Source organism: Eptesicus fuscus, chromosome 21 (assembly GCF_027574615.1).
Source record: "Eptesicus fuscus isolate TK198812 chromosome 21, DD_ASM_mEF_20220401, whole genome shotgun sequence".
NCBI lineage: Eukaryota > Metazoa > Chordata > Mammalia > Chiroptera > Vespertilionidae > Eptesicus > Eptesicus fuscus.
Window position 1 is genome coordinate 47,192,544 of NC_072493.1, and position 23,437 is coordinate 47,215,980.

Consider the following 23,437-nt stretch of genomic DNA (forward strand, 5'->3'; position numbering starts at 1 on the left):
GGACCCTTCACTCCGCAGGCCGACGCTCTATCCACTGAGCCACACCGGTTAGGGCACTCTGAAATATCTTTAAAAAAAGAGGGGGAAAAAAAAAAAAAAAGATGGCCAAGGTTGAGAGAGAAATGAACTCCTAGAGAAAGACACAGCGGGAGTGATTGACAGAGACACCCCCAGTCACTGAGAGACATTTAGGGAGTGACCCCCACCCGAGGCCCAGAGAGGCGCCCACAGGATGAGTGACGGACGCAGACGGGAGAAAACAGAGAAAGAGAAACGCTCAGAGACCAAGAACGAAAAACCAAAAAACCAACCCCCCCGCCCCCCCCCAAAACACAAACCCAAAACCAACAACAACCCCCAGGCAACAGCAGAGAGAGCGGGCGCGCGCCAGGAACCCACGGGGAGGAGCCGCCGCCGAGAGCGACACCCCCAGGGGGAGGGGAGGCAGAGACCGGGAAGCTAAGAGGCCCCGAGAGAAAAGTCAAGACTCGGGGTGGTGTCCGAGACACCCGGCTTCCCGGTGCGCCGCTGGCTGGGTCCCCGCCCCGAGCGCAAAGTTTGGGCATCGAACCAGCGTGTCACAGCCGGAGAGACACAGCGATCCGAGGGGTGCCGGGGTGCCGGGAGCCGGGAGGCGCTGGATTGGGGCCGGGCGACAGATGGGGGTGGGGGAGGGCGCCGCTCCGAGGACGCCCCTCCCTCCAGCCAGCCCCCGGCGGGTGCGGGGCGCGCACGTGTGTTTTGTGGGGGAGCAGGGGGAGGGTGTTTTGGACGTGGGTCCGACGTGGAGGGAGGGGGACGCCTTTAAGCCGAAACCCCGCCCCCCGGTCGTCATGGCAACGCCTCCCCCCACCCGGGGCTCCCACATTTCAGCAGGTGCCGGAGCCCAGGCTCCCACCGCCGCCGCCCGTGCCGCCGGCTGCGCGCGCCCCTGCCCCGGGCTCCGCGCCCCGCTCGCCCGCTCCCCGCAGCCGCGCCCGGGGGCCCGCCGCCCGCCCCGCACGGCCGCTCCCCGGGGCGCCTCGCCCCTCTCCTCCCCTCCTCGGGGTCTCCCCGCGGCTCCTCGGCTTTCCCGAGGCGCCGGCTCCCGGCCCTTCCACCTGTTCCCCCGGCGAGGCGGGCACCTGGCCCGTGCGGCGTTCCTGGGGCCATGGCGGGCCTGGGCCCCGGCGGAGGCGATTCCGAGGGGGGCCCCCGGCCCCTGTTTTGCAGAAAGGGGGCCCTGAGGCAGAAGGTGGTGCACGAAGTCAAGAGCCACAAGTTCACCGCCCGCTTCTTCAAGCAGCCAACCTTCTGCAGCCACTGCACCGACTTCATCTGGTGAGCACGGGGCGGGACCCCTGCCCCACGGGGGCCCCGAGGAACGAGGAAAGGGGGGGCTGTCATCCTGGCTGCGGGTCCTAGGCTGGGGGGAGGGGGTCCAGAAGGAGGAGGTGCTGAGGGTCCTGGGCTCCTGAGGGAGGAGGGGCTGGGGGCCAGAAGGTCTGGGTTCTAGAAAGAGGAGGGGGCTGGGGCTTAGACGCCTGGCTCCCGGGGGAGGAGGGTCAGAGGCCGCCCGTGGCTCGCCGATGTGGGGGGGCCCAGGCTCCCCTTGTCTGCCCTGACCTCGGATCCTTGCCCCTCGCAGGGGGATCGGAAAGCAGGGCCTGCAATGCCAAGGTAAGAAGAGCCGGGACCCTCAGGAGGGGGCAGGCCGGGGCCCGCAGCCCAGGCTGCTGGACACACGTGCTCTCTGGTCCCCCGAGAGGCGCGGGGGAGCCCGGGGCGGGGGGTGTGGCGGGGAGGCGGCTCAGCCGGCGGGGCCCCGCGGAGGTGGTGCTGGGGGCCCCGCCCTTGGCCGGCTCCAGGTGGGGACAGATATTTGGAGAATCTGTTGCCATGGGAACAGGGAGATTGGGAAGGGGAGGGGGGCTGAGGATGCAAAGTCAGAGCCCTACCAACACCCCCCCCCCCAGGCTGCCGTCGTCACCATGACAACATCCACCGGTCCCAGGCAGGGGCAGGCCGGGTGGGGTCAGCCACGGGCGGGTGGGGGGGCCGGGTGGGGCCCGCAGTGAGAGGGGGGCGGAGAGGGGGGGGGCGAGTCCTAAAGCACCAGCTGCCAGGCTGGGAACAGAGTGAGTCAGGGAGGGGGCGGCCGCAGCGGCGCCCCCAGACTCACTTCTGCCCAAGTTGCTGCTCTCCGTTCCGTCCAGGACCTGTCTGTGGGCTTCCTCTCTCTCCTCTCCCTGCCTGCGCCCTTCTCTCCTTCTCTTCTCCCTCTGGGGCCTGCGTCCGTCTGTGGGATCCTGTTCTCTCTGTGTCTCTTTCTCTCTCTCCCTCTGTCTCTGTCTCTGTCTCTGTCTCTGTCTCTGTCTCTGTCTCTGTGTGTACCCGCCAGCCCCTGTGCTCTGCATTTCTCTCTGTGATGCTCCGATTCTCCCTTTCTGTCTTGAATTTCCATCTCCCAGTCTCTCCATCTCCTCTCTGCCCGGGAAGCCTCTCTGATTTACTCTCCATTGAACTCTCTGAGGCAGGGTTGTGCCTCGCGGGCGTTCTTCCTGTCGGGGGTCCCTCTCTTTCTGATTTCCCGTCCCCGGGGGTCTCTGCCCATCTCTGTGTGTCTCTGATTCTCGCCTCCAGTCTGCAGCTTTGTGGTGCATCGCCGATGCCACGAATTTGTGACCTTCGAGTGTCCAGGCGCTGGCAAGGGCCCCCAGACGGACGTGAGTGCCCACACACCTGGTTACTCCTCCTCGGGCCGCGCCCCGCCCTCACCCCCTAGGCGTCCGTCCCAATTTCTCCTGCTATTTTTAAGGCTGGGAGGGGAGGGGGGCTGGAGAGATAGGGGGAGCCAGGCTGGCCCAGATTCCCTGCCCTTGGCCTGGAAAGGGGGAATCAGAGGGGACTGAGCCAGGCTGGGGACACAGGTGGGGGACAGAGGGAAGGCAGGGGCGAGGGGGTGAAGGACTGGCGCTGGCGGGAGGGGCTGTGAGCCAGTGCTCAAGAGATTTAACAACCGAGCTGAGGGGGCCGAGGGAGATAAATGTGATGCAGGCCCCGGATGCTGAGATAAGAAGAGAGAACCTCAGAGATGCAGGAAAAGATAGAGACTCAGATTGAGAAAGAGAGAGAGGGAAAGAGAGAGAGAGAGACAGCAACACACAGGAAGGAGGCAAAGGGGACGTGGAGAGGCAGACAAGGCCGGAGACAGAGAGACAGGGGTGCAGGTACGCAGAGAGCCGAGAACAGAAAATGGTGGGTATGGAACACAGCCGAGGTCTGAGAGAGGGAGGCCCAGAGAGATCCTGCAATACACATGCACACACACGTGCGTACACAGATCCCCAGTGCGCGCACACACATATGCACATCCCCCCTGTGCACAACCACCTACATATACAGTCTCCATGTGCACACACACCTGCGTATACAGTTCCCCACGTGCACACATGCTTGTACACACAAGTCTCCATGTGCACGCACTTATACATACAGATCCCTCATGTGCACACACACCTGCATATACAGTTCCCCATGTGCACACACACGTGCATACACAGATCCTCCACGTGCACGCACACCTACCTATACAGTCTCCATGTGCACGCACACCTGCATATACAGACCCCCATGTGCACACACACTTATACACACAGGTCTCCATGTGCACACACTTATACATACAGATCCCCGTGTGCAAAGACATCTGCATATACAGTTCCCCAGGTGCACACACACTTATACATACAGATCCCCATGTGCACACACACTTATACATACAGATCCCCATGTGCACACACACTTATACATACAGGTCCCCATGTGCACACACACTTATACACACAGGTCTCCATGTGCACACACTTATACATACAGGTCCCCATGTGCACACACACTTATACATACAGGAACCCATGTGCACGCACCTGCATGTACAGGTCCCCACGTGCACACGTGTGCATATACACTTCCCCATGTGCACACACCGAGATATATAGATCCCCATGTGCGTACACGTGCATATAGCTTTTTATGTATGCACACACAGATACCTACAATTCTCTCTCCCTCCCAGCCCCACACCTCAGGGCCTCACAAGAACAGCCCGTCCCTGATCCTCTCTTCATTCTGTCTGGCTTTGGGGCTCTTTTCTCTGAGCCCCAGTCCCCTCCCCCACTTCCCCTCTAAAGTGGGGCCGACCCGCTAGCGTTGAGCAGTGGCGTCCTCTGTGGTGATGGACATTCCTGTCTGTGTGTCCAAGCCTGAAGCCACCGCCTCCCCGCCAGCGAGCACTTGAGAGGGGCTGCGTGCCCGAGGGAGGGAACTCTAAATTTAAACTTAAATTGCCACACGTGGTCAGTCTCTGCCTCCCCGGTCGAGGAAAGCTAGCCGTCCCAGGCTTGTTCTGACAGTTCAGTGAAATCAGGCGGGGGGAGAGCCTAGCGCAGGGTTTGACTCCAGGTTAGAGATGGTTTTGTGATGAGCAGATGGAGAAAGAGGCAGAGAGACACACAGCCACACACAGAGACATCTGTGAGTAATTTTGCCAGCTTGTCAAGGGAGAAAATGGAAGTTCCCATAGAAGATGTGACTTCATAGAACATGTATTGAGCACCACTGTCTACCAGCACCTATAAATGTTATCAATCAGCCCCCCCCTCCCACCTCCCTGCCCACCTCCTCTGCCAACGCCACGGATTTATCCCGTGTTCAGGGCGCACACTCGGCAGGGATGGTGAATAGTGTAGGATTGAATCTGCAGAACAGCTTATCGGGTTCGGTACTGGTCCTGTCCTCATCTGAGCAGAGACCCCCAAGCCAGACGCCTGGGCTCAAATCACAGCTCCACCACGTGTGGGTTCTGTGACCTTCCAGAAGGTAGCTTACCTCTCTGCGCCCCCCGGTTCCTCACCTGTAAACCGAGGGAGCTAGATCCTCATGCCCACCTCATAGGATCGTTTTGAGAAGCAAATGAGTCAAAGACGTGGGACTGTGCCTGGCCCATGGCAAGAGACGAAATGTGAGTTACTGTCGTTGTTAAAGTTATTACTGTTGCCGGAACAGAGGGGAATGGTGAGGAGGTAGTCTTTCCTCTACATCCATCTGGCGTCATTTTTCTTCATGCTTTAAAAAGGAAGATTTGTTATTGATTTCTAGAGAGAAAGGAAAGGAGAGGGAGGAAGACAAACATTGATGCCAGAGCGAAACAGCCATCAGTTGCCTCCTGCACACCCGCTACTGGGGATCGAGCCCACAACTCAACCCAGGCATGTCCCCTGACCAGAATCGAACTAGCAACTCTTCACTGCTCTGGAATAACGCCCAGCCAACTGAGCCACACTAGTCAGGACTCTTCTTAATGCATATATATTCATTTACTGATTTCAGAGAGGAAGGGAGAGGGAGAGAGAGAGAGAGAGAGAGAGAGAGAGAGAGAGAGAGAAACATCAGTGATGAGAGAGAATCACTGATTGGCTGCCTCATGCACGCCCCCCACTGGGGATCGAGCCTACAACCCAGGCATGTGCCCTGATTAGGAATTGAACCTTGACCTCCTGGTTCATAGGTCGACTTGCAACCACCGAGCCACGCCGGCCGGGCTTCTTAGTGCGTCCGATCTCGTAAGTAACATGGGTCAAAGGCTTAAGTGCTAAGGGCCTCACAAGCATGACTTCATTTACACGGAGTGGCCAGATGATGATGATCTCTGAACGCATAATAACCTGGCCACTCAGTGTATAGCCTATAGAATAAAAGGCTAATATGCAAATTGTCCCCTCGACCAGGAGTTCGACCAGCAGGCAGGCCGGCCAACCGCCCATGTCCCCTCCCCCTGGCCAGGCTGGCCGGACCCCACCCATGCACGAATTCATGCACCGGGCCTCTAATATATATACTGAGTGGCCAGATTATTATGCGTTCAGAGGTCAAAATAATCTGGCCACTCAGTGTAGTCTTCACAAAACCCCTTGCAGGGACGGCTCACTTCCCTGACGCCCCCATTTTATTCATTTATTTGTTTGTTTATTTAAATACATCTCCATGACTTCAGAGAAGAAGGGAGAGATAGAAACATCAATGATGAGAGAGAACCATGGATGGCTGCCTCCTGCAGGCCCCCGCAACTCGAGCATGTGCCCTTGACCAGAATGGAACCCGGGACCCTTTAGTCCGCAAGCCAATGCTCTATCCACTGAGCCAAACAGCTACCCTCCCCCTCCTCCCCCCCAACCACACACACACACACACACCCAAACACACACTTTATAGGAAGGAAGCCTGGGTCTCCGGAAGGGCCTGGGGCCCACACAGCTGGGGAGTGGGCAGCGTTGAAATGTGGACCCTGACTCCTCTCCCTGGAGCCCAGCGCTGTCCCCTTTGCATAAGTCACTTTCACCTTGAGAATAATCACAGCGTCTGCCCCTGGGCCTGTGTGTGCCGGCCACCCTGCTGAGGGCGTTCACTCCCAGCATCCCGTTCGGCAGGCAGGCGCCCTTTGATTCAGCCTCAGCTGAACATCTTCAGAAGCCAGAGCACTGAAAGGGATCGAGGCCGCCGCCCGCACCCCCCTGCCACCCAAGTCTCCGCCGACATAGGACCGCCGCTAACCTGCCAAGTGCATAGAAGTCCGGGCGCGTCCTGAATGTTCACCCTCCGATAGCTCTTGCCGTGCATACTTCGCAAAAGGCAAACATCAGATGATTTAACACTGCGACCTTGGGGGGCGGGGGGTGGTGGAGGGAGAGTGCTTTCCTGGTGCCCTAAATTCTCGCTTAATTGGACTCTAGACAGTTAGCAACACTTCAAGATATAGATTGTTTATTTCCACTGGGCAGAGAAGGGCACTATGGCTCACAATTGGACATGAACTTGCCCCAAATCACACAGCTTGGAAATAAATGGCCTAGCTCTTATTCGGAGCTATGTGGGGGCTGCAGTAAAATCACTGATAATGCCCTGGCCGGTTTGGCTCAGTGGATAGAGCATCGCCCTGTGGACCAAAAGGTCTCGGGTTTGATTCCGGTCAAGGGCATGTACCTCAGACCTTGGTTGCAGGCTCCTCCACCGCCCGGGCCCTGGTCCCAGCACCTGCAGGAGGCAACCATTCGATGTGTTTCTCTCACATCGATATTTTTCTCTGTCTTTCTCTCTCTTCCACTCTCTCTAAAAATCAATGGAAAAATATCCTCGGGTGAGGATTAAAAGAATAATAATAATAATAAAAATAATAAAATAAATGTTAAAAAAATGAAATCCCTGACAACCACCACAGCATACGAGTAGCAGTACTGAGCACACTTAACACTCTGGACCTGCTGTGTGGTTTACACTTAATCTTTCATGTAGGACGCTTGGGGCCCTATAACTGATAGGTCAGATTCTCCATCCCACCAAGGGCCCAGAGAAGGCAGATTGTCAGCAGGCAGTGACAGAGACTGACAGTGAATGATCAGGAGCTCATAGTGGACCACAAGCCCTCAAAAAACAGCCTGTGTGAGGTGTAGTTGTAGGGGTTACGGGACTTTGGAAGCCCCACCTCCTTCAGGCATATCCTAAATGCCACCTTGTTTGTTAGTAATGCCTTCTGGTTGTCCATTATTTCAAATTTCAGCACCCCCCTATATCCCCCCCCAATCCTGTCCAGCCCCTTCCTTACTTCATTTTTCTCCAGAGCACCTATTACCATCCACAATACAATGTAATTTACTTATCATGCTTATTTTCTGTCTCCTTCCACTGGAAAGCAAAGCTCATGTGGATAGGACTGTTTTGGTTTTTATTAAAAATAGGAATTGCCCTAGCCTGGTTTGGCTCAGTGGATAGAGCATTGACCTACGGACTGAAGGGTCCCGGGTTCATTTCTGGTCAAAGGCATGCACCTTGGTTGTGGGCTTGATCCCCGGACCTGGTCAGGGTGCGTGTGGGAGGCAACCAATTGATGTGACTCTCTCACATTGATGTTTCTCTCTCTGTGTCTCTCCTCCTCCCTTTCACTCTCTAAAAATCAATGGAAGCCTGGCCAGTGTGGCTCAGTGGTTGAGCATTGACCTATGAACCAGAAGGTCCTAGGTTTGATTCCCGGTCAGGGCACATGCCTGGTTTCGGGTTCAATCCCCAGTGTGGGGCAGGCAGGAGGCAGCTGATCCATGATTCCATCTCATCATTGATGTTTCTCTCTCTCTCTCTCTCCCCCCGCCATCCTCTGTGAAATCAATAAAAAATATATATTTTTTAAAAGTTTAAAAATTAAAAATAATAAAAAGTAAAAGTCAATGGAAAAATATCCTCGGGTGAGGATTAACAAGCAAAAAAGAAATTAAAAATGCCACCAATTTCTGGATATTAATTTTGTACAGATCTGCCACTTTACTGTGGCAGATCGTATCCTGCTACGTTACCGAATTCATTTACTAGATCTAGTGGTTTTTCGGTGGAGTCTTTAGGGTTTTCTACGTACAATATCATGTCATCTGCGAATAGTGGCAGTTTTACATCCTCCTTTCCAATCTGGATGCCTCTCCTGGCTTCTCCTTGGCTGATGGCTGTGGCTAGGACTTACAGTACGATCTTGACTATCTTGTTTCCGATTTTAAGGGAAACGCTTTTCGTTTTTGCCCATTAAGTATCACGTTGGCTGTAGGTGGACAGGTGTTTTAATTTGTTTTGTTCACGGCTGGGTCCCGGCACCTAGAACAGAGCCTGGCACACAGTAGCTGCTCAATAAAATGCTGAGAATGAAGGAGAGTGAGGCGGAGCCCCAGGGAGACTGGGAGAGCCAGGCAGGAGGAAGAGCCCCAAGGGCTGCTCTCGGGGGTTCGGACACCCCTGCCCGCCCTCTGACCGGCCCCTCTGTGCCCCCAGGACCCCCGGAACAAGCACAAGTTCCGCCTGCACAGCTACAGCAGCCCGACCTTCTGCGACCACTGCGGCTCCCTGCTGTACGGGCTGGTGCACCAGGGCATGAAGTGCTCCTGTGAGTGAGTCTGCGCTCGCGGCTCCAGCCGGAACCGGCGCATCTGGGGCCCCTCCCGCAGCGCAGCCTCTGGCTTTGGGGACCTGCCGGGGAGTGGAGGCTCGGGTCCCGGGTCCCGGGCGGGGCCTGAAGCGCTACCCCTGGTTTTGTCCCCGCTTCGCCCGCAGGTTGCGAGATGAACGTGCACCGGCGCTGTGTGCGCAGCGTGCCCTCCCTGTGCGGCGTGGACCACACGGAGCGCCGCGGGCGCCTGCAGCTGGAAATCCGGGCTCCGACGGCGGACGAGATCCACATCACGGGTGAGGCCACGCCCCTCTAGGCCCCGCCCACACAAGACCCAGAAGGCCACGCCCCTCTGGGAAAGACCACGCCCTTATAGGAGGCCACGCCCACACCGGGCCCCGCCTCCAGGGGCTAGCACCACCCGGCCACGCCCCTTCGAGCTGGCCGCCCCATCTCCAGCCTTGACCCTGGCAACTTTCAGCCCCTTTTAATGGCCACGCGAGAGGTCAAGGTCCTTGGGAGGGAGGGCGTGAGAGAACGGCCAGGTCCTGGCTCCTGGGTCCTAACGGAGGAAGGTCCGATTTCGGGGCAAAGGGCTCTATGCCCTGTCTTCTGGGTACTGGGGGCTCCCGGGCCAAGAGAAAGGCGGCCGAGAGTTTGGAGGTCTCCTTGCTGACTGAGGGGTGGGCTAGGGGCCTCTTCCTGGGTCTCTAACCCCATCTACCCTCCTTCCCCTCCCCGCGCAGTCGGTGAGGCCCGGAACCTCATCCCCATGGACCCCAACGGTCTGTCCGACCCGTATGTGAAACTGAAGCTCATCCCAGACCCGCGGAACCTGACCAAACAGAAGACCCGGACCGTGAAAGCCACGCTGAACCCCGTGTGGAACGAGACCTTTGTGTTGTGAGCCTCGGTGCAGGGGAGGCCGCGACGGCCGGCCGAGGAGGATCTGAGGGCCCTGGGGGCTCCCACGCCCCCCGGAGAGCAGCTGGTGGGAGGGGCTAGGGCGGAGGGAACGCCCAGGAAAGAGCAGAGAAGGCAATCTAGTGGTTGGGGGAGAGGAATGGAGACACGGAAGCTGAGAGACAGACATCTGTGTGTTCACTCATCATCAAAGCCCCCGCTTGAGAGTGAGACGGAGTGAGGGAGAGCGGAGGAGGCAAGAGAGAGAGAGAGAGAGAGAGAGAGAGAGAGAGAGAGAGAGAGCCATGGCCGGATAGCTCAGTTGGTTGGAGCATCGTCCTGATACGCCAAGGCTGTGGGTTTGGTCCCTGGTCAGGACACATACAAGAAGCAACCAAGGAATGCATAAATGATGGGAACAACAAATCGATATTTCTGTCTTTGTCTTCCTCTCTCCCTAAAATCAATGAGAGAGAGAGAGAGCCCTAGAAGGAGACAAACAGAACAGAGGAGTTTGGGAGCAGAGGGGTGGTGTGATGGGTGGTCGGGTGGCAGGGAAAGAAAGAGAAGCCAACTGACAGACAGGGACAGAGAGACCTGAAGGGACAGACACCTGGAATAGGACAGACACCTGGAGGGACAGACCTGGGGCAGGTACGGGAAGGGGCCGGACTGAGGGAGTCAGGGAGAGCCCTCCGGGTAGGCCCTGGTGTGGGAAGAGGGAACCCCTGCGGGAAGACAGGTCACAGACCCCAGCTCTCTGGCTGAGCCTCCTACTCAGCAGGGAACGGGGGCGCGGAGCGGGGCAGCGCCCAGCTGGGCCCCTCACTCTGCCCCCCTCCCCGCAGCAACCTGAAGCCGGGGGACGTGGAGCGCAGGCTCAGCGTGGAGGTGTGGGACTGGGACCGGACCTCGCGCAACGACTTCATGGGCGCCATGTCCTTCGGGGTGTCCGAGCTGCTCAAGGCGCCGGTGGACGGCTGGTGAGGGCCGCGGTGGGCGGCGGGCGGGCCCACCTCCCCCTGGGTGTGGCTCCCTCCTGCAGGCCAACACCCTTCTCTCCGCCGTCCCCTCTCCTTATCTCACCCTCTCTCCATCTGTGTCTGCCTCTGTATGTCAGGTACAAGTTGCTGAACCAGGAGGAGGGCGAATACTACAATGTACCCGTGGCTGATGCGGACAACTGCAGCCTCCTCCAGAAGTTTGAGGTACCCGGACCCGGCTTCCCCACGGAAAGCCCAGCCCCACCCCCCTTAAGTTCAGAGCTGCCCTTTCCCAAACACCTACTGGTCCTGGGACTACAATTCCCAGAAGACCCTGGGGCTCCTTCCTTGGCTTTTCTAAGGGATTCCTGCCTCAAGGTCTGATGGGAATTCGAGTTCCTATTCATCCCTGCGGCTTGGGGGTTTGGGGTGGGGGTGGGGGGTTCCCACCTCCTGCTCCAGGGCAGTCTCCTACCTCCCTGGGGCTCTGACTCTGGCTTTCTCCCTCCCCCCAGGCCTGTAACTACCCCCTGGAACTCTATGAGGTGAGTGGAGCTGAGACCTGGAATGGAGACAGTTTCATTCCTGGCATCTGTGTCTCTCTCCCCTAATATCCGTCTTCATTTCCACACACATGGGCCGAACACATACTTGGTGGCAGGGTTGTGCTTGCTGAGTAGTCCTAAGTGACCCTGACTCTCAGGTAACTCCCCAAGGTAGGCACACAGTCACAGATATGATACTTAAATCCCAGGATGATGTGCTAAATCGGAGTCCAGGGCACTAAAGAGGCACAGACTAACCCAGTTTTTGTTGTTGTTTTTTTTGGGAGGGAGGTAGTCAGGGGGGACTTCCCTGTGGAGGTGCCACCAGAACTGATCCTGGAGTTTTTCTATCTATTTATCACGGTGACCTCGCTCTCCTCCATTCCTTTACTCACTGAGGTGTCACATAAGCCAAGCCTTGTTCTGGCATCTCCTCTTTCAGTGTTGGAAAAAGCTACAGAGAAATTCACCTGCAGAAGGAATATGTTTGCTAATGGAGGGCCTCGGGCACTGGGCACCAGGGAGGTCCTGGAAGTACCTGGCCCTGCCTGGGAGAATCAGAGAAAGCTTCCCAGAGAGGCGGGGCCTGGAGGACGTGCAGGGTTCCCCAGCAAAGGAGAGGGAAGCCAGGCCAAAGAAGGAATGCTTTCTCCCTCTCTTACCCTTTCATAAAACGTTTTGTCAAGCCCCTCTGTGGGTAAGGCATGGCCCTCGTCACCGGGGATAGAGCAGGGAACAGGAGAGAAAAACATTCCTGCCCCCATGGGGCTTCACATTGAGAAAGACGCGAAACAAAATAAATGATAATATGTTAGCAATCAATGAGCGATGTGGAGAAAAATACACATTAAGGAGGGTAGGGAGTGTCCTAGGAGGAGTGTTTGTGGTTTTAACTGCAGTAAGCAGAGAAAGGTTCACTGAGAAAGGGCCTGGTGGCAAAGAAGTGAGGAGGAGAGCCTTCTGGGCAGAGGGAACAGCACGTGCAAAGGCCCTGAGGTGGGGGAGAACAGGAGGTGAAGTCAGAGAGGGAAGATGGTGGAGGGAGCCTTGTCATTCATTGGAAGGATTTTGGCTTTTAAACTGAGTGAGATGGGAAGGCATCCGAAGTGGCCTGAGATGGTTTCGATTTAAACAAGATGACTGCCTCTGTGTTGAGGCTAGGGGTGGGAGGAGGGAGACGGCTACGGTGACCACACAGGTGGAGCCGCAGGCCCAGGGCACAGGGGCTGTGAGGATGTTCAGACTCCGGGTCTGCTCTGAAGGTTGAGCGGTAGGAACTGCATTCCTGAGACCGCCCTCCATCCAACACCCTCTGGCTGAGACCCGCTTGTGTTCCAGGCCACGTGCTGGGTGATGGTGGAGAAACAGGAAGGAGGCAGACAGAATCTGCCGCTAATGGACTTTGATTTCTGGCTCTGCTTTTTCTCCGCCATGTGACTTGGGGCAAGTTACTTACCATCTCTGCGCCAGCTTCCTCTTCTCTAAAAGTGGGTGGGGTGGGGTGAGGTGCTAACAGGGTTTTCCAGAGGCTTAATGGCATATAGTAAGCTCTCGAAGGGTTATTTCAATAATAAATAAACCCTCTGGCTCTGGAAAGTCATAGAAAGTTCTTAAGCCAAGCAGTGGGCAGGGACAACTTTTATTTTCGCTCCATCTCTCCCCACCCTTTTCTTCTTTAAAAAAAATATATATATTTTTATTGATTTTAGAGAGAGGAAGGGAGAGAGAGAGAGAGATTGAAACATCCATGATGAGAGAGAATCATTGATTGGCTGCCTCCTGCACACACCCTACTGGGGATCAAGCCCGAAACCCAGGCACATGCCCTTGACCAGAATCGAACCTGGGACCCTTCAGTCCGCAGGCCGACACTCTATCCATTGAGCCAAACCGGCTAGGTATCTCCCCACCCTTTTCATTCTTGGATGCTGTCTCTCTCTGTCTCTCTCTTTTTTTTTTTTTTAAATATATTTTTTTATTGATTTCAGAGAGGAAGGGAGAGGGAGGGAGAGAGAGAGAGAAACATCAACAATGAGAGAGAATCATTGGTCATCTGCCTCCTGCACGCCCCCTACTGGAGATCGAGCCTGCATCCATGTGCCATTGACTGGAACGGAACCCAGGACCCTTCATTCCGCAGGCGGAAGCTCTATTCACTGAGCCACACCGACTAGGGCTGGATGCTGTCTCTCTCAGGGGCACCCCCTGTCCCCGTGGGGGATCTGACTACCTCGGGGTCTCTCCCTTTCTCGCAGCGCGTGCGGATGGGTCCTTCGTCCTCTCCCATCCCCTCCCCGTCCCCTAGTCCCACCGACTCCAAGCGCTGTTTCTTCGGGGCGAGCCCGGGACGTCTGCACATCTCCGACTTCAGCTTCCTCATGGTTCTAGGAAAAGGCAGCTTTGGGAAGGTCGGATTCCCGGGGCTCTGGGGGGCAGGGGAGGGTGTCTGGAGGGCGGTCACACTTCCGGTCGTCAGCCAGGAATACGACTGAGTCCCCGAAGAGGGTTGGATGGGGACCTTCGGGTCCCTGGAGAGGAGAAACATGAAGATGTGAATTGCAGAGCATTTGAGATCTTTCTCCACGGCCTATGACTTCAGTTTAGCTCAGATAAACTCAATAAAATTTTATTTTGATTTTGAATATAGTTTTATTGATTTCAGAGAGGAAGGGAGAGGGAGAGAGAGATAGAAACATCAATGATGAGAGAGAATCATTGATCGGTGGCCTCCTGCATGCTCCCTACTGGGGATCGAGCCCGCAACCCGGGCCTGTGCCCTTACCCAGAATCGAACCTGGGACCCTTCAGTCTGCAGGCCAATGGCCTATCCACTGAGCCAAACCATAACAATTTTAAAAAAGAAAGATCAGGATTGGTTTCCCTGAGGCAGTGGTTGGCAAAGGCAGGGCACCTTGAGAGGGAGAGGAAGGGCCAGAGGTTTTGTTTCTCTGTGTCCCCAAAAGGGAGGGCCAGGGACCTGCACCCCGGGGGTGTCCCAAGACCGACTGGGCCTTTGGGCCTCTGTGCCAGGTGATGCTGGCGGAGCGGAGGGGCTCCGAGGAGCTCTACGCCATCAAGATCCTGAAGAAGGACGTCATCGTTCAGGATGATGACGTGGACTGCACCCTGGTGGAGAAGCGCGTGCTGGCTCTGGGGGGCCGAGGCCCGGGGGGCCGGCCCCACTTCCTCACCCAGCTCCACTCCACCTTCCAGACCCCGGTAAGGAGGGAGGGGGCGAGGCTGGCTCCAGAGCCCCGCCTCACCCCCCACCCCGAGATGGATCAGGCACCTGCTCCAGGGTTCTGAGCTTAAGTCAAGGCGAAGAGCTTCATGCTCTGAATGGGCGTGGCCAGCCGGATGGGCCCTGCGTGGGCGGGGCCAGCTGGATGAGCCCCCCTAGTGGGCGGGGCCAGCCGGGTGGATCCTGTGTGGGCGTGGCCCCAGCGAGCTCGGCCTTGAGTGTTGAGTGGGTGTTTTTGAGTGAAGGGTTGTTGAGTGAAGGAGTGCGTGAAGAATGTCTTTTGAGTGGGTGTGCCCAGCTCGGAGAGTAGGTCACGTCACTCTTGGATTCTGAATGAAGGACTCATCAAAAAGAAGGATTTCCCAGTATCCTGGAATGGGACAAGGAGGCTGAACTGTCAAGGGTTTGAGAGGGCGTCACTCTACTTCCAAGAGCTCTGAGGGGCGGGGCCAGCTTCCCGGATCTTTATATTATTACTAGAGGCCTAGTGCACAAAATTCGTGCACTTGGGGGGTGGGTCCCTCAGCCCAACCTGCGCCCTCTTGCAGTCTGGGAGCCCTTGGGGGATGTTCAGCTGATGGCTTAGGCCCCTAAGTCATCAGTTGCACATCCTTAGTGCTGCCGCGGAGGTGGGAGAGGCTCCCGCCACCGCTGCTGTGCTCACCAGCCGGGAGCCCGGCTCAGGGCTTCTGGCTGAGCGGTGCTCCCCCTGTGGGAGTGCACTGACCACCAGGGGGCAGCTCCTGCGTTGAGTGTCTGCCCCCTGGTGGTCAGTGGGCATCATAGCGACCGGTCATTCCGCCATTCAGTCGATTTGCATATTTGCCTTTTATTATATAGATCATTATCAGTATCATCACTTGCAGGTGAGGCCTGTTCCTGTTGGCTCCTAACAGGTGGCCAGAACTGCTGCATGTGTGTGTGAGTGGGCGTGATCGAGGTTTAGGATTCCAGTAAATGGTGGATCTCTTCCTTCTCCTCCTCCTTTCCTTCCTCCTCCTCTTCTTTCTTCTTCTTCTTCTTCTTCTTCTTCTTCTTCTTCAATTCTCAAACTTCAGTTCTGAGAGGACGGGACCAGAACACCTGTAGTTCTGAGTAACAGGGCATGGGGTCGGCCTTGTTAGAATATTTTGGGTCATGGTGGGCGGGGCTAGTTGCTCTGGCTTTCTGATTGGGTGGACCCCCAGCCTTTCAGTTTGTCTCAGTGAATAGGAACCACCCATTTAGAAAGACAGCTCGGCTCACTTCCAGTGCTGGGCGCACAGGCTGGCATGGACTGGCTGATGGGCATGTCCTTGCCTCTAAGACCCGCCCCCTCCCCCTCCCCCCAGGATCGCCTGTATTTTGTGATGGAGTATGTCACCGGGGGCGACTTGATGTACCACATTCAGCAGTTGGGCAAGTTTAAGGAGCCCCATGCAGCGTGAGTCTCGGCCAAGGTGTGGGTGGAGGGAAGATGGAAGGCTTGGGGGTCCAGCCATTGACCTCTGACCCCACCCCCTCCTCCAGGTTCTACGCAGCAGAAATCGCCATCGGCCTCTTCTTCCTTCACAACCAGGGCATCATCTACCGGTGAGCAGCCCCAGGCCTTTCCACGGAGGGTGTCAGGCCCCTAGAGGGGAGGGAATTTGGACTTAGGGCTCTAGCCCATTGGACTCCGTTCCTGCTCACCCCACCCGCCCCACAGGGACCTGAAACTGGACAACGTGATGCTGGATGCCGAAGGACACATCAAAATCACCGACTTCGGCATGTGCAAGGAGAACGTCTTCCCGGGGAACACGACTCGCACCTTCTGCGGGACCCCAGACTACATAGCCCCCGAGGTAACCCCAACTCCGCTGCCCTGGGCGCGCTCCGAGGCCGCTGAGTGGGTGGGGCTGGTTGTCTAGTATTCATAATGCGGGGGACCTGACCCTGGGGTCTTTTTAAAAATATATTTATTTTTTATTGATTTCAGAGAGGAAGGGAGAGAGAGAGAGAGAGAGAGAGAGAGAGAGAAACATCAATGATAAGAGAGAATCATGGATCAGCTGCCTCCTGCACGCCCCCTACTGGGGATTGAGCCTGCAACCTGGGCATGTGCTCTTGACCGGAATTGAACCCAGGACACTTCAGTCCCCAGGCTGACGTTCTATCCACTGAGCCACACCAGCCAGGGCTGACCCTGGGATCTTTTTAAAAAAAATACATATTTTATTGATTTTTTTACAGAGAGGAAGGGAGAGGGATAGAGAGTTAGAAACATCGATGAGAGAGAAACATCAATCAGCTGCCTCCTGCACACCTCCCACTGGGGATGTGCCCACAACCAAGGTACATGCCCTTGACCGGAACCGAACCTGGGACCCTTCAGTCCGCAGGCCGACGCTCTATCCACTGAGCCACACCGGTTAGGGCTGACCCTGGGATCTTTACATGAGTGGTGGGTGTTCTAATGGAGCAGCTCGGAGAGGAGAGGCCTGAGCATTCAAAGTGGGTGGAGCTGGGTCTCTAAATAGGTAGAGTGGGCGGGACCTGTGGGTGGACGTTCTTAAAGAGTGGGACCAGCTCCTAGGAACCCCAGGAGAATGGGGTCTGTCACTGGACTGTCCTACGAAGGTGGAGACGATGGGGCCCATCCCCTAGAACACTGAGCCTGTGGGGCTGCCTCCGGAGTATTCAGGTGGGCGGGGCATGCTCTGGCTCTGTAAAGGGGTGGAGCTAAGGTTCTGACTGCGCATGTGGATAGCGTGTCTTCACTTTTCCGTGGGAGGCGGAGGTAGTGTGGGCGGTGCCATCTTTGATCTTTCCAGGTGACTCAATGCTAGTGCCTGAGTAACCAAGATCAATGGTTTCAAAACCTGGCTGGTAATCAGAATCGCCTGGGGAGGTTCTGAAAACACACACACACATTCCTGCCTCTGACTCTGGCCTATTGAGGTTGGAATTCTTCGGGGCTGGGAATTTCTATTATTATTATTATTATTATTATTATTATTATTAATATATTTTTATTGATTTCAGAGAGGAAGGGAGAGGGAGGGATAGAAACATCAATGATGAGAGAGTATCATGGATCAGCAGCTTCCTGTATACCCCACACTGGGGATTGAGCCCAAGACTCGGGCATGTGCCCTGACCGGGAATTGAACCATGGCCTCCTGGTTTATAGGTCGACGCTCAACCACTGAGCCACGCTGGCCGGATGGAATTTCTCTATTTAAAAAAAATATATTTTTTAAATTAATTTCAGAGAGGAAGGGAGAGGGAGAGAGAGATGGAAACATCAATGATGAGGGAGAATCATTGATCGGCCGCCTCCTGCACGCCCCCCCACTGGGGATGGAGCCTGTAACCCGTTGCATATGCCCTTGACCGGAATCGAACCCAGGACCCTTCAGCCCACAGGCCGACGCTCTATCCACTGAGCCAAACCAGCTAGGGCGGAATTTCTATTTTTAAACAGTCCCCTAGTTGACTCTGAAATGCATTTAAGAATCTCTGGCCTCTGAATTTGAACCCTTGTGCACCGGATCCTGTAAGGAGAGGGTCCAGTTACTTAAATAGTCTAGGTGGGTGGAACTTGTGACTTGGCCCTGAGATAGCCTTTGTATTTGGGACCCAAGGGCTATCCTAAGAAGGTCAAGTTTGTTCCCCAGATTTCCCAAAGAACGGAGCTGGCCACGGTATTCTGGGTGGGGACACTGTGTACTGAATACCCTTACAGTGGGCAGGGTGTCCAGGGGATGAAGCCAGAGGGTCCTATGCTTCTTAAAGCACAAAGCATGGGTTCTTGCCTTCCATTCTCTCTACCGCCGTTCCCCCTAGATCATTGCCTACCAGCCCTACGGGAAGTCTGTCGACTGGTGGTCCTTTGGGGTTCTGCTGTATGAGATGTTGGCGGGACAGGTAAGAAGCCGGGGAGAGGCTGACTGGGCTAAAGGCAACACGGAGTGGGGCGCCACCTGTTACATGACCTTTAATCTTGGGGAAATCCTGGAAGTGTCAGGCTGTAGTGTAAGGCAGGGCTAAGAGGTGGGAAGGGCCTGCCCAGAGAGCGCTGTCCGTGGTCCTGAAGCACCGTCTTCCCAGGATGCCACCCCCTTCAAAGAACGATGTTTCAAATGCACAAAATAAAATAACAGGATTACACAGGAAATCAATAATATTCACATATGATCACCAGTGCTTCAAAAGTTTCATTGAATCTAATTTAACCAACTAAATAAGTCTAATTTCAATATATACAGTTGCCTAAATATTAAACGTTGGGATGTGGATATGCACTGAGTGACCTTATGACCTCTGAACGCATAATAATCTGGCCACTCAGAATGTATATATATATATATTATATTAGAGGCCTGGTGCATGAATTCGTGCATGGGTGGGGTCTGGCCAGCCTGGCCATGGAGAGGGGACATGGGCGGTTGGCCGGCCTGCCTGCTGGTCGAACGCCTGGTCGAGGGGACAATTTGCATATTAGCCTTTTATTCTATAGGATATACACTGAGTGGCCAGGTTATTATGCGTTCAGAGAGCATAATAATCTGGCCACTCAGTGTATATGTGATGCTCTATTAATGAACTAAATAGTAATATCTTTTTTTTTTTTTTAAATCCTCACCCAAGGGTATTTTTTTCTATTGATTTCTAGAGAGAGTGGAAGGGAGGGAGGAGGGGAAGAGAGAGAGAGAAACATTGATGTGAGAGAGACATATCGATTGGTTGCCTCCTGCACTTGCCCTGCAACCAAGGTGCATGCCCTTGACCTGGAATCGAATCCATGACCCTTCCATCCATGGGCGTATGCTCTGACCACTGAGCCGAACCTGCCAGGGCTAAATAGTAATATCTTGCAGGAATAGGAAGTAATATCTTGCAATTACTGGGAAGACCTACCAGTAATTCTGAAGCAGAGGTAACCGATATTTTGAGATATCTGCAACTCTAATGTGATAAAAAAAAAACAAAACCACAACAACAACTCAACTATATATATCTGTGATTTCTATTGGCGACAAAGCCACCAGGACTGCCGTGTCGCCCACATTCATAATTGAATGGAGTGCTAAATTCCAGTTAGACATTTAAAAAAAATAAAGATGCATTCCCCCCCCCCCATGCAAATTGACGGGCCCCGTCATGGAATAAACCCTCGCTAGGCCCCACATTAAGAACCCTTGCCTCGATGTGGCTCTTCCTATCCCCCAGAAGACCGGAGACCTCTCATCCAACCAGAACGCGGGTGCAGCTTGCCCTGCAGTGTTCTCTCGCTTCTGTTTAAATGACATATTGCCTCATCAACACCCTGCTGATTTACATAGCAGATACCAGGAGCCCGAGCCGCAGAGAGGTGCCGAGAGCATCTGAGCCTGGAACTCAAAGCATTGGGGGGGGGGGGAGATAGAGCTTTGGTGGTTTGCTCACATTTTCCCCTAGAACGTGAGGGGTGTGCGTGTGTGTGTGTGTGTGTGTGTGTGTGCATGTGTGTGTGAGTGTGTGTGTGAGTGTGTGTGTGTGTATGTGTGTGTGAGTGTGTGTGTGAGTGTGTGTGAGTGTGTGTGTGAGTGTGTGTGGTTTGAGTGTGTGTGTGTGTGTGTTTGAGTGTGTGTGTGAGCGTGTGTGTGAGTGTGTGTGTGTGTGAGTGTGTGTGTGTGTGTGTGTGTGTTCATGGTCGGGAAGGGAGGTGTGGAGGCTGAGGAGAGAGGTAGTTTGTCAGCCTGACTTGCTACCCCCTCTACTTCCTTCCCCAGCCCCCCTTCGATGGCGAGGACGAGGAGGAGCTGTTCCAGGCCATCATGGAACAAACCGTCACCTACCCCAAGTCGCTCTCCCGGGAAGCCGTGGCCATCTGCAAGGGGGTGAGCGCCCCGACTCCCAGATGGTCCCCACTCACAAGCCCTGCGCCCCGGGGCTGCCCACACAGCCTCCGTGCATAGTTGTTAGAAAGAGGCTCCCGCCTGCTGGAAACCATTTATATGACACGGCGGTTTTGTTAGGACCGTGGTCGGCAAACCACGGCTCGCGAGCCACATGCGGCTCTTTGTGGCCCCTGGAGGGTGGCTCTTCCACAAAATACCACGGCCTGGGCGAGTCTATTTTGAAGATGTGGCGTTAGAAGAAGTTTAAGTTTAAAAAATGTGGCTCTCAAAAGAAATTTCAACCATTGTGCTGTTGGTATTTGGCTCTGTTGACTCATGAGTTTGCCGACCACTGTGACAATAATTGACTGCCCACTGCCACCCCCCACCACCCCCCTTCAAGCATGGCCTCTGTTCCACCCGCCCCACTCCCCGCTGGAGGCAGGGCCTGCCTCTCCACGGCCAGGTGGCCCAGGTGAACCTAAGTCGCCAGGTGTCCCCCCGGGGGGTCTTGGGCAGGTCATCGGCGCCCTGTAGCCTCGTCCCCTCTTTTGGAGTTAATGCAGGAGGGGGCACCTCTGCTCCTGGCTCCTGCCTCCATGTCTCTCTGACTCTCTCTCTCTCTCTCTGGGTTTGTCTCACCCTCTGCCTCCATCTGCACATGATGGGGCTTCCATGTCTCTCCCTGTCCTGTGTCCTTCGGTATCTCTGTCTACCCCTTCCATCTCTGTCCTCTCTCTCTCTCTCTCTCTCTCTCTCTCCTTCCCCCACTCACGCACACACTCCGGGTCTCGGGCCTTCTCTCTCTGACTTCCCTCCTCCGCTCTTTCTGAGTCTCTGTCTTCATATGGGGTCCACGTGCCTCCCTCTGAGGGTTTGTCTTCCGGGTCTCTGTCCCCTAACCCCCTCTCCTCCGTGGCCTGTGTTCTCGGGGTCTCTGCCCTCCCTCCTGGTTCTCTTCCTCTCTCTGGATCTCTATTGCACCCCCTTTTTTTTGGGGGGGGAGAGGGCCTTCAATCTTTCTCTTTTCCTCTCCCTCTCCCATCCTCACTCCCCCCCCCCCCCCGCTTGTCCACTTCCTCTCATTCTGGGTCTCCGTCTTCCTCTTTCTCTGTCATATCGGGCGGGTCTTTGTTCCTCTCTCTGGGGGTTTGTCTCTTGGGTCTCCAACTCCCCCCCCTCTCCCTCTCTCCCTTTGCCCCTCCGCCCCCGTCTCTGATTCTGTCCTTGTCCACTTCCTCTCTCTGGGTTTCTCTGGCCCTCACACCCTCACGCCCTGATCTCTCCTTCTCCGTCTGCCCTTGGGTCCGTGGGCTTGGATTCCATCTACCCCATTCTCACTCGTCCCCCCTCTCCCTCTCTCTCTCTCCCTTCCTCTCCCCCTCCCCATCCTGTCCCCCCTGCTCTTCTTCCGTCCTCGGATCTCTATGCGTGTGTGTCTCTCTGTTCCTCCATCCTTGTCTCTCTCCCTCTCTTGCCCCCCGCCCCTGTCTGGGACTTGTCTGTCCGTCCGTCTCTCTGTGTCCCCCACAGTTCCTAACCAAGCACCCAGCCAAGCGCCTGGGCTCGGGGCCTGACGGGGAGCCCACCATCCGCGCTCACGGCTTCTTCCGCTGGATCGACTGGGAGCGGCTGGAGAGGTTGGAGATCCCGCCTCCGTTCAGGCCCCGCCCGGTAGGTCGCCATCCAGAAGCCAAACCTTGGTCCCCGGAGGGGTGGGGTGGGGGGCACCCAGGAGCCCCAATACCTATCTGAGGAGGGGGCGCGGGGTTTCCTCTCTGGAGACCCCTGAAGGGAGACGCAGGGCCCCCAGGGAGGTGCAGGGATCCCGAGGAGACCGGAGATGGATCTGGGGGACGGAGACAGGGACGGGGAGCGGGCAGAGCGTCACGGTTCCTTCGCGGTGCCTCCCAGTGCGGCCGCAGCGGCGAGAACTTTGACAAGTTCTTCACGCGGGCGGCGCCCGCGCTGACCCCGCCGGACCGCCTGGTCCTGGCCAGCATCGACCAGGCCGACTTCGAAGGCTTCACCTTCGTGAACCCCGATTTCGTCCACCCGGACACCCGCAGCCCCGTCAGCCCGGCGCCGGTGCCGGTCATGTAATCCCACCCGCCGCCGCTAGGTGTCCCCACGGCTCCCTCCGCCGCGCAAGCCTCGGCCCGACCTCACCGCCTCCCGAATCCTAGGTCCCCTGCTCCCCGGCCCCCCCCCCCCGCCCCTACCCCTTGGGCGCTGGGTGCCCCTTACAAGCGTCCCTGGCGCCCCAACTCCACACAGTCTCTAGAGCCTCCCGCTGCTCTAGATGCCGCTGCGCTGAGCCCCAGATTCGCACCCACCGCCGCGGCGTGCTGGACTCTGTTCCCCCAGGTTCCAGAACCCCACCCCACCCCACTCCACGGGGTTCTAGACTCCGACTTGGTAGCATCTCTGCCTCATTCTTCTTTTTCATTCTGGGATACAGTCTCATGGGGTGGGCTGCTCCAGACTCGGGTTCCAGGACAAACCCCCCCTCCGAGGCCCCGCCCTCTGCCCCCCGCCCCCCCCTTTATTCTGGAGTCCGTGGGAGGCTGTGCCCCCGCGCTCCAGTGCCCTCTTCCACGCCCCGGGGATGCCTGGGGGGTGCGGGGAGCCTTTCCCCGGCTGTTCTCAATCAGCTTTCCTTCTAGACTCCCCCCTCCTATCCCATCCCATCCCAGTCCCCCCCCCCCCCCCCCCGCCTGCCAGGTGCATGGCTCCAGTCCTGCTCGGAACCCCGCCCCCACCCCACGCCTGCCACTCTCGGGGACTCCCCCGGCTCCTCTCCTCTGCCGCTCCCATCTGGCCGCAGCTGCTGGAGAATAAATTTGGGATGCTGACGCCGAGGTGTCTGGATGTTTTCTTCTAAGCTGGGGGCAGGAAGGGGGTGCGGAGGTGGGACAATGACTGCACTTAGAAGCAAACTGAGAGAACGGGAGGGGGGC

The 23,437-nt window shown here is 56.3% G+C and overlaps 1 protein-coding gene across 1 annotated transcript; it reads left to right on the plus strand.

The window, feature by feature from the left end:
- Positions 1 to 1,150: 1,150 nt before the first annotated feature.
- PRKCG (protein kinase C gamma) lies at positions 1,151 to 22,658 on the plus strand. The gene is made up of 18 exons (XM_008160681.3): positions 1,151 to 1,320; positions 1,628 to 1,659; positions 2,623 to 2,705; positions 8,845 to 8,956; positions 9,124 to 9,255; positions 9,706 to 9,862; positions 10,711 to 10,845; positions 10,983 to 11,070; positions 11,361 to 11,390; positions 13,646 to 13,798; positions 14,421 to 14,609; positions 15,963 to 16,054; positions 16,141 to 16,203; positions 16,319 to 16,457; positions 18,442 to 18,522; positions 20,370 to 20,477; positions 22,011 to 22,151; positions 22,392 to 22,658. The coding sequence occupies exons 1-18, from the start codon at positions 1,151 to 1,153 to the stop codon at positions 22,578 to 22,580; spliced, it is 2,094 nt and encodes a 697-aa protein (XP_008158903.1). The 3' UTR covers positions 22,581 to 22,658.
- Positions 22,659 to 23,437: the final 779 nt, after the last annotated feature.